Here is a 16981-nt window from a genome sequence, read left to right as displayed (position 1 = left end):
GTAAGAGACTAACAGAGGTGGTTTGCCCTTGCCTCTGCAACCCTGTTCTTCCTTGGAGGTCTCCCATCCAATTACTAACCAAGGCCAACCCTGCGTAGCTTCCAAGGTTTGATGAGATTTGGCTTGCTTGGGCTATAGAATTTCAGAAACCTCTACACTGACCATTATACACTGCTATATCAACCGCCTTAGCAAAATTAAAGAATCTGTTTTGATTCAGACCTGTGCAGCTAATAGCTGCAGTTGAGATTAAAAATAGAGGTTAAAATTCTTAGACAAATGTTCACTATGGATAGTTTTGTTTTGTTGCATCGTAAAATACTTTTTCAAAAAAAGATCAAGTATGAACTTCCTGTACTTCTAGAGAGTTATAAAATACTTCACACAGTTTACAATGCAACATATATATTTGTGTATATAGATTTTAGCAGATGGTTAGATTCTGCTTTTCATGTTGGCAGGTGTAAATGGCTTGCAAAGGTGTTAGCAATTTTATTTATTCTTCATATAGAAAAAAATAATTCAGTCCGAATATAATTTATTAACAGGCAGAAATCAGAGATGATAGATTGCCTTATTTGGCTGAATTACCACTTCAGACTCAAAGTTATTTAAAGTTGCTTCTTGTCAAATGAAGGATGAGGAAAGTTAGAAGAGTTTTTTTACATGTAATCTGTTGCATCAAATGATGCTTAGCCCAAAATGATTGTGCATAAAATCTCTGTGTTGATTGGTGTAAAACCAAAACATTGTTTTAAGTTTGCAAAATACGGAGAATTCTCATTGTGTCAAGTAGAACTGAAATTATATCTGCCTGAGCAAATCTGTTTTTTAAGTCTAGCGGGCTGTTATGTTCTTCAGTGCCTTACCGTGAAGCGTTTTTCTCAATCTTTCTTGTTTTTAGTGTCTACCACCCCAGAAAATTCTCCAAGTGCAGCATTGCAGAATACAGGGAATTTTTATCCAGAGGGGGAGGTTCCTGTCTTTTCAACAGGCCAACGAAGGTAGGGGAGACTCTGTGACTCTTTATCCTGAGGGCATCCTTTCAAAAGGAAGCAGCTGTAGGTGGTTCTTAGTGGAGAGTAGGTGCTGTTTAAACCTTTTCCTTCCCAGCCCCCTTGAAGACATTTGGGAGGCCACGACTAAATAAATGTTCCTGGGGCACAAATGACTGTTCAGTTACTGGGTGGTGGCAAACCTCTCTTTCTTGGTGGCTGCTCAACACGAGACGTACCTGGATGGCTTCCAGACTGCTTTTGGGATGGCTGTAACTTTGGTTGTGTGATGGACAACCTTGGCTGGGACAAAGACAGGGGTAGTATGATCTTGCTGATTCTTCTGGATCCTCAGCCGCTTTTGATACCACCGACCCATGATACCCTTCTGGGTGGTTTAGCAGGATTGAGAGTCGGAGGCACCACGCTCTCCAGACTGTGGTCCAAGAAGAGGTGCTTGGGGATTATTGCTTTGCTCCATGATATTTAGACTGCAGTATTCCAGTCTCTGTTATGTCCTCAATGCTATTTAATATCTGCATGAGTTTGCTGAGAAAGGTTGCTGTAACCTAGGGGAGGGGGTGTCCTGACCTTAGTCTCAGGGAGAGGAGTGGAGGAGAAAAAGAAAGGGCATGCAGGCTGCCGCCAGCTACGACAGAATGGAGAGCCACTGCTGCTCACTTCATACTATGTGCCAAGAGCTTGACAGCTCCACCCTTGCTCTGGGACATGGCTGGAAAAGAAAAAAAAACAGTGCAGGAATGTGTATCTTCTTTGTCTCTTTCTGAGAGAGCCACGTTGAAAAGTAATGTATGGGTGTGTACAGAGATCTCAGAACAACATAGCCTCTCTAGCCTGCAATTGAAAAGAGGAGGGCAAGGAACATTGTTTATTTAGGTGCAAGATAGACAGGTCTGGAAATGGTACCAGTCTAATCGGGGGGGGGGGGGGACTCAAAAGGCCCCAGGGGCAAAAGGGTAAAAACAGAAGTCTAAATGCATCCACCACCTAGATCTATTCTTACCCCTTTTCTCAGTTCTGTGAGCCAGTAAGGGCGTTCTTCTCTGCTCCTTTATTATACTTTGTAGCTAATCAGAAGTAATCCCCAGATGAATTTCTTTGGGTGGATTACTTCATTTTGGCTGACACACTTGTGATACAACAGCTACCCTGCAAGTATTGCAACATTTTGCTGGAGTAAATTCCCCATTTCTGCAGGCATGAGATTTACTTTTAATTTGGGGGCAAAAAGCACACATTTGATTCCTGCCCACATTGTCGACGCTTCACCAAACAACCCTGCAGGAGTCACTGCCCTGGTCTTTGTTTAGTGTTATGGAACAAGCATCCAGTACTCGGGGAAAACCCTCCCTCTTCTGACTTGGTATCATCTATTGCATTGTCACTTGCAGCTTCTAAACTTCAGAAACTATCTTCTTAGAAGAGGAAAGGGAGACAGACCATCAGCCTCTAGCGTGCTTATACCTCTGGCCAGGACTTTTTTTCTGGGGAAAGAGGTGGTAGAACTCAGTGGGTTGCCCTTGGAGAAAATGGTCACATTGCTGGTGGCCCCGCTCCCTGATCTCCAGACAGAGGGGAGTTTAGATGCGGTGCAGAGGGCAATCTCAATGCCCCTCTGTCTGGAGATCAGGGGGCGGGGCCACCAGCCATGTGACCATTTTCAAGAGGTTCCGGAACTCTGTTCCACCGTGTTCCAGCTGAAAAAAAAAGCCCTGCCTCTGTCACTCTGTGAAATGGAGAAGAGAATCCTTTTTGAAGAGAATCCTTTTTGGAGAAGAGAATCCTTTTTGGAAAAGAGAATCCTTTTTGGATCCTCTTTGGAACACAACATGCAAGAAAAAACATGCAAGAAAAAGTAGCTCTCCATTTTAGTCTACTCAGGAATCATGTTTTTGGACCCAGTACTTGTACTAACTCACTCAATGCTACGATCCCATCCCATACATACAATTCCATGAGTTGCGAAACAAGAGTTTTTATTTTAATGCTGAGTTTACATTTATCCGTTTTAAAATAGCAACAACAGTGTGCTTTTATATACTGCCATGTTAGTTCCACACTCAGAGTGGTTAACATAGTCAGTGTTATTATTATCCCCACAATACTGCTGGGGTTGAGACGGGTGGCTTTCCCAAGGCCATCTATTAAGTTCATACAAGCGGTGGGATTCAAAATACCATGGCCCACACTTGGGCTGTTCTATGACTCCACTACCACCCCTTTTCGGTCCTAAGGTTTTAAATTTTGGGTATAGCTCCTCGTCTCCGAAGGCAAGGTCAGTCAGCTGACTTTGATCCCAGAGGGGAGGGGCTTGTCCCAGGAATCACCATTCTTTCTGGCCCTGCCGTCCGAGCAGGACGTCTTCAGCAACGCTCTGCAGAGCGCAGTGATCCCGGTGAAGAAGATACTGCCAGAGATGAGCCGGGTGTGGTGGCGTACGCCTGTAACCCCAGTATTCAGGGAGGCTGAGGCCACAGGCAGTGCGGAGCTCGCACAGGAAGGGAAAGGCTCTACTGACTATGGAGAAATAGTCATTTTCTTTGCCTTAACTCTGCCACCTTGTCCGATACCATAGTAGAAAAGAGGTTTTTGTATCTAGATGATACTCACTTCGTTGTGTGCGTCTTGCACAGTTGCAGAAGTGTGTGTGTGTGTGTGTGCAATTTTAGAAGAAATAGGAACATCCATATCAATCTCTTAATGGTGCTTTGTATATTTTCCTCTTTCAGTTGTTCGATACCACTGAGTGTGGGAATGGGTACGTGGAACCGGGAGAAGACTGTGACTGTGGATTCCAAACGGTAAGTTCAGAGTATTTTTGTACACACAAAGCTAGGTTTTTAATCCTTTGCATTCATATAATCAGCTGTCCATTAGAAAGAGAGCTCCAAGAATCATTTTGTTAAAGTGTTTTATTATTCAATAGCAACCAAGCCCGTTTTTAAAAAAACAGGCTCGAGAAAATGGGCTGCCTCGCCTGACCTTCCCGCCACAGCAGCTCCTTATGGAGGGACGGGCCACCTCACTTGGCCTTCCTGCCGTGGCAGCGCCCTCTGGTGGCACACCAGGATAAAAGGCTTGCCTTTTATATAGTAGAATAAGGCTTGTTCTATATAGTGGAAATACAGTAACCAAATAATTGGTTCAGTGGACTTTTTATAAAATAAAACTTCTTAAATGAGAAACTTAGAAAACAATTTCCATAGGAAATAAAATAATAAATAAAGAAGCAAAGTTTAGTTTTCTTATTTAGACTTTCGTTTAGCACAAGAGAAGTCAGATATGAAAAGAGAAGGCCTTCCCTAAAGGAGAACTGGGTGGCATTTTCACTGGGTTTCCAAACCATTCTTTTAACCATAAAATAAGAAATTTGACACAAGGATTTGGTTTAGAATACTAGTGAGTACTAATATAAAAAGAGATTTGTCAGTGTCAGTGTCACAGATTCCCCTACTTGAGTGGGTTAATATATTCTTATAGGCTTTACTATTAAAAGCACTTTGGCTTCTCAGCCCTAAATAAAATTTTTCTTGCTTCTTAATTCTAAAATATTCAGCATGTAAGATTGCTTGCTGAGGTTTGTTTTGTAATTTGATCAGTAAACCATATGTGAATGCTGTTCATTAATCTTTTTTCATTGAATTTTTATGTGATTGTGCCACTTCAGGGTTTGTTTGTTTGTTTGATAATTGTGTTTTCTCTTCAGGATTGCCACGGAGATTGCTGTAAGAAATGCTCGCTTTCTAATGGAGCCCATTGCAGTGATGGCCCATGTTGTAACGAAACCTGCCTTGTGAGTTTTTTTCTTGTTGTTACCCTTCCATTTCCAACCATTTCCCTTCAGGGGGTGGGGGAGCATACCTCTTCCCACCTTTTTGTCTTCCTTGGATGGGAAAGAATGGGGAGATGAGTTTGAGTCTGAGCATGAAAGTGGCTGGAAGGAAAAGAGGTTAAGTAGCTTCCGGAGCTTCTTAAATCTATATGTTGTTATGTTATGGTCCTAATGCTCTACACATTATTTGGTACTGAAGTTTAAAGCCCCACCAAATGTTAAAACTGGAAAAAAATTATCTTGAGAAGAACTTCTTTAGGTGATAGTTGTTTTAAAGAGCAGCCTTAAATACTTGAACTCTGTTTATGTGTAAGTCATCTTGCTTTCTAAACCATAAATCTCTGGCCTCTAGTTTTTTCCACGAGGCTTTGAATGTCGCAACGCAGTGAATGAGTGTGACATTAGAGAGATCTGCACTGGAGACTCTGGCCAGGTAATTACATTATTTTAGTCTATAGCAGATATTGTAGAACAGTACAGATCTTTTCTGTTGCAACCTTGAATTTAAAAGATTGCTCTGCATATGAAAGGGAAAAGATTAAAGTTCTTTCCTCCCATACATTACGGTAATGCCAGAAATGTACAGTGCTTCTTGACGTATAAAAGCTATCAAGCGCAGTTCATATTACATTGTACAGTTTTGCTCCTGTAGTGAGTTGAAACATTGTTGTCTCCCATTCTCTCATATCTAATGCTTTCCCCCTTTATCCATGGATATTAAGTTAGCAGCTATACAGACGCCAGGGGAAAAAATCCAGAAGTTCAACCATGCATTTAAAGGATCTGCCTGGAGATTTAGTGTTTAGGCCCTTGGTGGAAAACACAGTGACAGCAAGTGGGCCAGAGGACAGAGACAGAGAGCAAAGAAGAGGGTGAAAGCAATTGGAGTGGGTTGAAAATGGCAGTCTGGGTGGAGGGGATGGTGACCAGAAGAGGGAGGACAACAGTGACCAGGGAGGGAAGAGGATTTCCCTCCGTCACAAGTTCTTGCAGATTCCCCTCTCGTCTGTGACCTGTTAATCAGATAACAGTGCATTCCTATGGGAAGTTATTCCAGTCTAAGTCCATTGACTTCAGTAGGCTTAGACTGGAGTAACTCATCATAAGATTGCACAGTAAATACTGTAGGGATAACGTGCATAAAATTTCTGCTGCTGATTTCTGTTGGTGTTACCCTCTTTGTCTACGCCAAGTGTTTGCAAGATGCTAGTTATTGGCCCATAATTCAAAACTTTGCAAGTGGACTCCTTTTTTCTTTTTCTTTCAGTGCCCACCAAATCTTCATAAGCAAGATGGATTTGCTTGTGATTCAAATCAGGTATGAAAGTCTTTAAAACATTTCTTGCCGAATACTGAGCATGTGTTTTAGTTTTAGCCAGTGATAGTATTCGCAGGACATCGTTGCACACATACCCCTTCCTTCAAATTCTTTCTAATAATCTAGAAGCTGTGCACACAGTCTGGACTATTTGCAGCCTGATTGTGCTGAGCTTGTTGGGTTTTGGTGTTTGCACAGGCCGAAGCAGGGCTAGCGCCGAGTCAGTTTATAACAGTTTAAAATGCATGTTATAAATGTGCAGACACCGCCCCGCCCCCCACATAATTACCTGTAAGATTTCAGTTTTCTCTCTTTCCAAAGGAAAGCTCCTTTGAGCTTCCTATCTATGGGTGTGCAATCCAGGATTTGTGATCTGGCTTTCTAGCCAGATTTATACCAATCCAGTATCTGGCTATAAAGCTGAAGCACATAAAAGCATCTTGGATTGGATGCAGGGAACAAACTCTGTTCAGACGGATTATTTGACAGCAGCAGCAGCAGCAGCGGTGTGGAAGAGAGCTGGCAGGCAGGAGAGGAGGCAGCAGGCAGAGCGGTTTCTCTCCCCATCTCTCCACCCCGACCCAGGCTCCAAAAGTGCTCTTCCGATCGTCACTGGCTGCCTTTTAAATTTCACAGTTCCAACGAACTTCACCCCCTTGGTTCAGTTTGGGAAGGTGCTCTGGTTTGACATTGGGGTTCTCTAGTTTAACATTGGGATTCCCTGGCTTGACTTTGGTTCCTTTGCAGTTTAGTTCTATTGGACTTTGTTGGTTCAGGCCACATGGGAATGGGACATGCATTGGGATGAACTTTTAGCTAGGGGTTGCCTTTGCTTAAGGTTTCCCTTTGCTGGAAAGCCTTGGAAATATTTCCCTCATAGGAAACAATGGAGAGTGGCTGGGGGTAGTTTGTTCAGGGGTCCAGAGAAATGGACCCCGGGGGTCCAATCTTCCTGAAACGTGGGGTCTTTAGTGGAGAGGAAGGAGTAGATTCCCTACAGATTTGGTAGACTTTGTTTGAAAAATGACCCCCCCCGCCCCCCGCCAATAGTTTTTGCCATCGTTCCTCATAGGGAATAAAGGCCGGATAAATTTGGGATTCTCTAACTGGATTAGAGAATCTGACCCAGATTTCAGGGATACTAAATTTTTTAATATCCCTGAACCAGGATCTAGATCACCCAGATTTTTTATTTTTGTTTTTTGGTGCACACTCCTGTACCTGTCTTGTGGGAAACTATGCAAAACAGTATTTATTATCTGAAGGAGACTGATTGGGGAAGAGCATGCCATCCCCTTAAAAGATCAAACTTTTGTAGATTTTTTCCTATTGTCTATAGGTCAACTCTTTTATTTCAATGTCTGGCTTTCAAAGAAAAAGTAAAATGTACACTTCTATTTACTATTTTGTTTTTTAATTTAGGGACGATGCTACAGCGGGGAGTGCAAATCAAGAGATAATCAATGCAAATACATTTGGGGAACAAGTATGTGATTTAAGTATGCTTTATTCATACGCATTTCTTTCTCAGTTTATATTACTAACTTGACAGTCACTACAGGTTTTCAATTGAAATTGCATTGCAGAAGAGTTGAAAGGTATGTGTCAGACTGTGGCTAAATAAGGCTCTCACTACAGGGTTCCCTTTAGAAGCAAACACAAGTCCATTGTTTGAAAAAGGAAACTTTACTGCAGAAAAGGTCCATTATAGTCCACTGTCCTGAATAGGAGACTCAGGATGGTACATGATCATTGTTACCAATGAAGAGCAAGCATAAGGTACAGAGTAACAATACCCATCTGGATTAGCCTCCCCCCCACAGTTCTCAAAACAACATCTCTCAGTCCTGGGAAGCTGCTCTCCTTCAAGGCCAATGCTTGGTGGAACGGTGTTAGACAAAACAGTCTCCTCCGGTGGGGATGCTGCTTGGGAACTGGTGCACCTGGGGAGAAAGCACTTAGACACTAGAAGCATTAGAAAATGGAGTCAGTACAGTTTAGGTATACACTGGACCTGACATTCTGCCCCCCTTAAGACAGATCCCCCCCTGGCTTATATGGGTAGCGAGTATGGAAAGCTTTGGTTAGTCTAGGAGCATGAACATGTGCAGAGTTCACCCATTCATCGTAACCAGAATCAAAGTCCTTCCATCTAATGAGGTAAAAAAGCTGATTTCGCTTGAGTTTAGAGTCCAGAATTTGTTGTACCTCATAGTGTATTTGGTCGTCAATTAAAGTTGGAATGGGTGGAGCTTTGAGGTGCCATTTGTTGTCGGTGGGAGCCCTCTTTAAAAGACTGACATGGAACGTATCATGCACATGGCGCAGGTTCTTGGGTAAAGTTACAGCAACAGTCACTTTATTTATTATCTTGCGCACAGGAAAAGGTCCCAGGAATTTCAGAGCGAGTTTGCGGCTTGTCTGAGCTAGTTTCAGGTACTTTGTGGAAATATACACATGATCTCCAGGTTGTAATTCCCATTCGGCCACACGATGGCGATCAGCGTATTTTTTGTAATCCAGTTTGGCTTTTTCAAGGTGTTTCTTAATAAGAGTCCACTGATGCGCCGCCTCCCCCTACCATGAAGACACATCTGGCAATTTGGAGGAATGGAGAGGGGGAGCGTCCAACGGGAAGGGATTGAAGTGGGTTCCATAGACAATTTTAAAAGGGGCCTCTCCCGTTGATGCGTGTACACTGTTGTTATATGAGAATTCGGCTAGAGGGAGAAGGTCCACCCAATTATCTTGTTGAAAATTAATGTAGCAACGAAGGAATTGTTCTAGTATCTGGTTTGTTTTTTCGGATTGTCCGTCGGTTTGTGGGTGGTGGCTTGAGCTGATACCTTGCTCAATATTCAACATTTTCAAAAGCTCCCGCCAGAAGTTGGCAACGAACTGTCCGCCGCGATCCGAAATCACCTTGGACGGAAAAGAATGTAATTTTACGATGTGTTTTAAAAACAAATCCGCTAATTTTCGAGCAGAGGGTATAGCAGTACAGGGGATAAAATGGGCTTGTTTGGAGAATAGATCTACCACAACTAAAATACAATTATGTCCTTTGGAAATGGGTAGATCAGTGATAAAGTCCATAGATATTATTTCCCAGGGTCTGTTTGGCGTTTCCAAGGGTTGCAGGAGACCTGGAGGCTTTCCTTTCCTGGTTTTGGCGCTGAGGCAAACGGGGCAGGAACTAACATATTGGGAAATGTCTTTGCGCATGCCCGGCCACCAGAATTGCCTTTGGATTAGATGCAAAGTTTTCAGATACCCATAATGACCGGCAGTGGGAGCATCATGACAGCGCTGCAAGACCTCCAGCCTGAGGCTGTCTGGGACATAAAATTTGCTCCCAGCCAGCCAATCCCCGTGTGGGGATTGGGTCAGTTTGTTTCGCGGAGCTTTATCCCCCTCCTTCTCCACTTCAGTTTTAAGTTTCGATTTCCACTCCTGGTTAGAAGGGAGGGGCGGCTTGGCACGACTGCGAGTAGTCACCACGCCCCCAAGTTGCGTAGGCGAGAAGACCGTGTCGACAGTCTCCTCCCGTTTGCTCTTATGTTGGGGCATGCGCGATAGGGCGTCCGCCAAAAAGTTAGTTTTGCCCGGGAGATAATTCAGAGTGAAGTTGAATTTGGAAAAGAATTCCGCCCATCGCAATTGCTTGGCATTCAGTCTGCGTGGGCTTCGGAGGGCCTCTAGATTCTTATGATCTGTCCAAACCTCGAAAGGGTATCGCGCCCCCTCCAGCCAATGTCTCCAGTTACTGAGGGCTGCTTTTACTGCAAAAGCCTCCTTCTCCCACACATTCCAATTCCTTTCCGCCTCCGAAAATTTTCTAGACAAGAACGCACAAGGCCGCAATCTTCCATCCTCCCCCTTCTGTAGCAAAACCCCCCCTATCGCCGTATCGCTGGCGTCGACTTGTACTATGAAAGGGGATTGTTCGTTTGGGTGGGAGAGGACGGGTTCAGTTACAAATTGCTTTTTTAGGCATTCGAAGGCAGTTTGGCAATCGGGGGTCCATTGCAGTTTCGAGGAGGGTTTTTTAGCTTGGTCCCCTTTATCTTTTGTTTTCAGCAATTCTGTCAAGGGGAGGGTGATTTGGGCGAAGTTTGCTATGAAGTCTCTATAGAAATTGGCAAAACCCAGGAAGGATTGCAATTCTTTACGGGTGGTGGGTGTTTGCCAGTCTTGGATCGCTTGTATTTTGGCTGGATCCATTTTTAAACCCTCTTGGGAGATACAATGCCCGAGGTAAGTGAGTTCGGATTTATGGAATTCACATTTGGACAACTTGATGGGCAGTTTATTCTTCATCAAGGTGGCCAGGACCTTTTGTACCATTTGAATATGTTCTTCCTCGGTATTCGAATAAATTAAAACATCATCAAGGTACACCACCACCCCTTTGTACAGAAATTCGTGTAGAACTTCGTTTATCATGGACATGAATACAGACGGGGCTCCCGTCAATCCAAAAGGCATAACTAAGTATTCATATTGTCCGAGGGGCGTATTAAACGCGGTTTTCCACTCATCCCCTGCCTTGATACGAACGTGGAAGTAAGCATCTTTTAGATCTAATTTCGTAAAGATCTTACCTTGGGCCACGACGTTGAGAAGGTCTCGGTTGGGTCGGAGGCTGCAGTGGCGGGCGAGCAGGTGGCGGCAGTCTTGGTCGGGCTGGTAACACGGGAGGCGTTGGCGGTAGCTGTCGAGGTGGAGGAGGCTGGGGTGGTTGAGTGGAGATCGGCCGCTGAGGAGGAGGTTGGAGGTGTCGTAGTGGTGCAGGCCTTCCCGGTTGATTCGGGGGTGGTAAGGCGGGCTGGTCCTGTGGCTGCTGCAACGGTATGAGTTGCGGTCGAGGTGAGAGGGGCCGCAGCGGCGAGGGTCGGACGGGTGGAAGGCCGCGCGGGCTTGCCCCTCCGGGCGTCGTTATTCTGGGAAGCAAAGACTGGCTTCGTGGCGCTGGTAGACCGTCTCCCGAAGGTTGCCCGACGGGAACAGTTTCTCGCGGCTGACGAGGGGCTTCCTCCTCGGATGGCGCCGCGTGTGCTCCCAATTGGTCCGGCCGGACCGTTATAGAAGAAGTACGGGGGGGTATCACCGGTGTATCACTTGGCTTTTCTTCCCCTTCCGTAGGCCTCTCAACGGGAGTCTCGTCTGGTGGCACATCCCCTACCGAGTTAGGAGGTTCGGTGGGAGTCTCTCCGGGTGGCTCAACCGGGTTATCCCTTCTCGGTGGAATTTCCTGCTGTTTGGGAACTTCCTTGGGTTGTTCTCCCGATTCGCCAGAGTAGGTGCCCCCCTCGCCGGTAGGTGACGACCCTTGCTGGACTTCCTCCACCGGATAGGAGATGACACTTTGGAGGGTAGCTATCTGTATCGCCATCTCTTCGGGAGACAGTCTCTCTCCTGCTCCCATTGCAGAAATTAAATGAATGGCATGAGCCAAACTTTCTTCCATATCCATTAGTTTAGCTTCTAACTGTTGCATCCTACTTGGCCCCGGTTGCTCGCTCATGGAACCTCCATTTGTTGCACTCACCGGGGAAAAGGGGCCCCAAGGAGGAGGGTCCCCTTGAACGACTCGCGATCTCGCAGCTAGGATTCCCTTGGCCATACCCGTCACTGCCGAGATGCTGGTATCTACCGCATAGGTGCGACCTTGTATCTGCTCCCAACTTTGTTCAGGAACTTCCGTTGGCTCTTTCCACGGAGCAAGTTCGGAATAATCCCAGCTCAGGGCGCCGCGGCGGGACGTGTCCCCCTCCGTCTGCTCGAACGTCCTGTTCCAATATCGCCATGGTTGGCTGCTATCTAGCTCAGGGACGGTTTCCAGGCTTCGGCGTCCGTCCATCGAAGCTCGCGGATGTAGTCCACCTGCCCGGCGCTCTCTCGTTTCTCGGGGTCTGGCTCCCCACTCCGACGGGGTGGGTACCGAGATCAAGGGGAGAGCGGTCGCTTTCGGCCTTGCCCCGAGGTCGCCTTCGGTCTCGTCCCGAGCACTGAGGTCGATGAGAGGCGGGGTAGAAGTGGAGGCTCCGGTCCTGTTCCCGGCTGCTCCCAGCTCCTGGGAGTCTTGGGCTTGCACAGGTTGATTGTCGGGAGACGCATACGGATCAAACAAAGGATCCCTGTCCGGGACAACCTTGGATTCCGTTGGGCCCGACTCAGACATGATTGGTAACAAAATGTCAGACTGTGGCTAAATAAGGCTCTCACTACAGGGTTCCCTTTAGAAGCAAACACAAGTCCATTGTTTGAAAAAGGAAACTTTACTGCAGAAAAGGTCCATTATAGTCCACTGTCCTGAATAGGAGACTCAGGATGGTACATGATCATTGTTACCAATGAAGAGCAAGCATAAGGTACAGAGTAACAATACCCATCTGGATTAGCCTCCCCCCCACAGTTCTCAAAACAACATCTCTCAGTCCTGGGAAGCTGCTCTCCTTCAAGGCCAATGCTTGGTGGAACGGTGTTAGACAAAACAGTCTCCTCCGGTGGGAATGCTGCTTGGGAACTGGTGCACCTGGGGAGAAAGCACTTAGACACTAGAAGCATTAGAAAATGGAGTCAGTACAGTTTAGGTATACACTGGACCTGACAGTATGGATATTAAGGAATAAATGTGTGTTTGACCATAGAAACATGGTGGATAAAGCAAGTGATAGGAGACAGCGCTTTATATAATCTTATTCAAAACCTGACAAATATATTTAAAATCAGTGAAAGAAAACTATTTGATACGCCTCTACATTTCCTTTTTTGTAATTGGATATGTGTTCATATAGAGAGCCCCGTGGCGCAGAGTGGTAAGCCGCAGTACTGCAGCCCAAGCTCTGCTCACAACCTGAGTTCGATCCTGGCGGAAGCTCAAGGTTGACTCAGCCTTCCATCCTTCTGAGGTCGGTAAAGGGAGTACCCAGTTTCCTGGGGCTAAAGTGTAGATGACTGGGGAAGGCAATGGCAAACCACCCCCTAAAAAGTCTGCCAAGAAAACGTCATGATGCAACGTTCCCCCATGGGTCAGTACTGACTTGGTGCTTGCACAGGGGACTACCTTTACCTTTATGTGTTCATTTAAATTTACACAAAGGGCCACTTCAAGGTACCACTTCAAGGTACTTTGCTGCTCCAAGGAAGATACACCTGTCAGCTCCTCCTCCCTGGACAGCAGCAGTTGGAAGCAGTCAGAGCCCAAGCAACAATGGCCTTCCTTGACATTTACGTCACAACGAGTGGAAGACTTTGCCCCCCTCCCTGTTTCATGTACGTGAGCAAAATGGAAGCGCATCCGTTTAAGAAAACGATTGCTTTCTCATAAACTAATACTTCTGCAGAAGAGAGAGAGGTTTTTTTTAAAAAAAAAATCTACTGTCACAGATTCGAAGCAGCAGTAGGATCGCCAGAAGATCCCATTGCACTTCAGGAGGAACTCTGAGCCGCTCAGCCGCATGGGTCTAGAAAGAAACTGAGCGACTAACTCTTGCTGTACCAGCAGCTGAGGGAAAAACAGCTCCAGCAGACTGCCAGTGCCAGAGGAGTTCAGCTCAGTCTCCGCTAGCAGTGGTGCGAGTTCATCGAGCAGTCTCCAGCTTGAACAACAACTCCAATAAATCACAATGCCTATTGTATACTATGTTTTTTAAGGATGGTATGGGGTGGTGGGGCATGTATTTATTATTGTGTGAGATAAAATAGTAAGTTGTAAAACGTATTGAGACGTTGGAGGATGACTGATTCCGAATTCATTTGAACAAAAATATTCTGGTAAATACAGCTATGGAACAGTTACTAGTTCTTCTGAACGTCCTGATCCAATATTTGATAATACTGATTTCACTATATTGTACGATGCACTAGGGGGCATCACTACAATCTTTAGCCAATTTAGAAGCCTTCCAGTTCATAAGATTTCCCCAGATCAGTTCTTTCAACTCCCAAAGAAACAGATACTCTTAACTTTCTCTTTTTGTCTTGAATGCTACCTTGCATTCAATGCTACCTTGAATGCAACGTTTTATGGTACAAGAACTCCAAACTTGTTCCTTTGAACCTAATCACGAATGAATGTTAAAAGCAGACATGTACTTAGGTGGGATTAGAAGTGTTTGATGTCCGAAGTGGTTCTGCAATCAAAATGTTCCTGTTAAAATAGCAAATATCATTAGCACAGCACTCATAAATGTAGATACATAGAACCTCTTTTTAATTTAAAAAAAAATGCATTTTCCTAATGTTGTCTGGGCAACAGATATGGTTAGTAAGGTGTATCAAATAGTCCTTAAATAAGCTCAGAAAACTTTTGGTCTTCCAAGTCAATTGGGGAAAGTGTTCAACATAACCATTTTAAATGTATGTTGGGCGTATGAGTTGGATCAGAACTGACTTGCAACCTTCTCTAGATAGCATTTCCAGAATTATAATTGCTTGCTGTGACTTGAACCCCATCTTAAGAAGTCAGGATCTTGCTGTCCTTTTCGGCCCCTGCCTTCCTCCTTACTTACATCTTGGAATAAAATTCCTAAGTACTGTTAGAAAATGCCTGTTTTCTCAGCATGTACATACACACAGTAACAAACCGGAACCAATCCCAGATTCTTGACGAACATGCAAAGGATGTTAACTTTACATTTTTTAGTCTGAGTGGTAGAATTCTAGAATAGCAACAATTCATATAAGAAAGAAACTAACACCCACTTTTTCTTCATTAGAGGCTTCAGGGTCTCATAAACACTGTTATGAGAAGCTTAATACAGAAGGTACAATAAAAGGAAACTGTGGAAAGGATGGAGATAAATGGATTCCATGCAACAAACAGTAAGTTTAGCCTTTTAGAATGGTTGTATATGGCATGGTTAGGAATTCTTGGCACTCTTACAGCGCAGTGCTGTGCAGTGTTACTTCAGTCTCATCCCTGTGCAATCTCTGCACAGGATTGCACCATTAGCCTCGCTGAAATTGTATATAATCAAAACACTTCTGACGAACGCTTCATCGGATGGCTCTGCATTCCATAGCACTATTATCCTAAGAGTGGTAGAGGAAGGCCGAGGACCTTTCTGTGTGACATTTCTTCTTGTCTCAAGGCTTTGGAATTGCTGGCCTGAGTAGAGCACAGTGTATTTTTCTGCAGTGTTGTGCTGTATTAACTTTCTATCCTAAATGCTCTGCATTTCAGTCCCAGCTTAGGGCATATCACACTGTATTAGATGAGGCATTAAATTGTTTGAGTTTTCTGCCTGTTTGGGAACAGCCGCGTGTGGCCCATAAAATCATCGCTGCTGCCCTCAGCGTATTCTTGAATTACATCCCCACCTGGTATATAGTCTGCCCTGTTCTGTTGTGCTTCTTCCCACTGTTGGGAAATGCTTTGTCATTTTGCAGTGCTGTGGCTGTGCTGTGCTATTACACACAACTGCAAGCCCTGAAAAGCCTTCCTTGGAGGTGAGGGATCTGACTAGATCATGCTCTAGAAACGGATCATTTGGCACCAGTGGAGTCCTCGCTAGAAGGGCAGGTGTTTGTTGTATTTCTCTCCCCCCCCCCCCGCCCCAGTAGTCTCTTTTGGCTCAGGAAAGGGTCACTGAACCCCCGCGACCGAGCAGTCTCATATGTCTTGAAGGCTGCAGTGAGGAGGAAGAAGGGCCGTCTTTTCCTTTTTCCTCCACATGTTGCAGCTTCACTGATGGAAGGAGAGGCAGTTTCATCCCGTCTCTTCCTCACTGCAGCACCTCCTTATCTGCATGTCTGTTAGTCCATGCAGGGCCTGTAGTCTTAGGAATCTGAGGGGGTGAGGGTGAGGGCAGAGGTGACAAAAACACAGAGACCATGGGTGGTGTTGAAAGGCCACAACTTTATTGCTTACAGCTTAAAGGAGCCTTGGCGTTGCACGGCACACAGATCCAGGGTCGGCTGACCTGCCTGCCAGCAATAAACCCCTCACCCCCTCAGACTACCAGCTGAGGAGGGGTACCATGGGATGGCAGTGGGACTCCACCTAGGCGTATGCCTCTGTGTGGTCCCCCTGTCACCTGGGAGCGAGCATTCCCAGACAGCCCCTGAGCAGGGCTTGTCACTGCCCTGCTCCACTCCAAAGGTCCCATAAGGGGACTTCCACTTATGGGGAAACAGTGTGTGCAGGCCATGTCCCCCCCCCCCCCCAAGGGATCCATGCCCAATGCCAAACCACCCACAAGTTGTGACAAGTGCAAACAAACCCCAGAAATCTCATGAAGACAGACCCAGCACGACTCCCGGAGGAGCAGAATGACAACACCTGAAACCAGGGTGGGCTGTGTGAGATGCCAGCTTCGGAAGACTGCACACGAGCCCGGGCAGCTCCCACTTAAGAGCCTAGCTGGTGGAACTGAGAAATGATTGGCTGGCTGGGTGATTTGAAATTAGGCTCCCACGCTGCCACGCAGGGCCAGATGGAGCCGCCCAAGCTTTGACGCCACGGCAGGAGCCTCCACCATGCGCCCACATCCCCACCGTCCCCAAACCAGCCTCTCGATAAGTTAAGGGAGGGCAGGGCTTTTCTGTAGTCAGAAACGACTGCTGCAGAAAGGGGATCCACATCCGCCAGTACCTTCCACTGATGGTTCACTGGATCCAACTCAGTATATGGTATTACTGTTCCCCCCCCCACAAAAATGCCAATTGCATGCATGAATCCCTTTCATTAAAATCACTTGAAGTTTGGCCATAGGCTATAATGTAGACAGATTTTTTTGGTTGTAAAAGCATTTTTCATCATTATAATCTTTTACCGCAACATTCTTATTTCCATTTTTTAAAACACAT

The 16981-nt window shown here is 45.6% G+C and overlaps 1 protein-coding gene across 1 annotated transcript in view; it reads left to right on the top strand.

The window, feature by feature from the left end:
- Window positions 1-16981, top strand: part of ADAM23 (ADAM metallopeptidase domain 23) — a 145791-nt gene that overhangs the window by 88282 nt on the left and 40528 nt on the right. Inside the window, 7 exon segments of the mRNA XM_054970140.1 lie at window positions 905-1004; window positions 3746-3817; window positions 4723-4809; window positions 5201-5281; window positions 6116-6166; window positions 7589-7652; window positions 14890-14995. Coding sequence (XP_054826115.1) covers window positions 905-1004; window positions 3746-3817; window positions 4723-4809; window positions 5201-5281; window positions 6116-6166; window positions 7589-7652; window positions 14890-14995 — 561 coding nt within the window.

The sequence above is a fragment of the Eublepharis macularius genome, chromosome 2 (assembly GCF_028583425.1).
Source record: "Eublepharis macularius isolate TG4126 chromosome 2, MPM_Emac_v1.0, whole genome shotgun sequence".
NCBI lineage: Eukaryota > Metazoa > Chordata > Lepidosauria > Squamata > Eublepharidae > Eublepharis > Eublepharis macularius.
The sequence above is the reverse complement of the archived record's forward strand: the minus strand, read 5'-3'. Positions and strand labels throughout refer to the sequence as shown.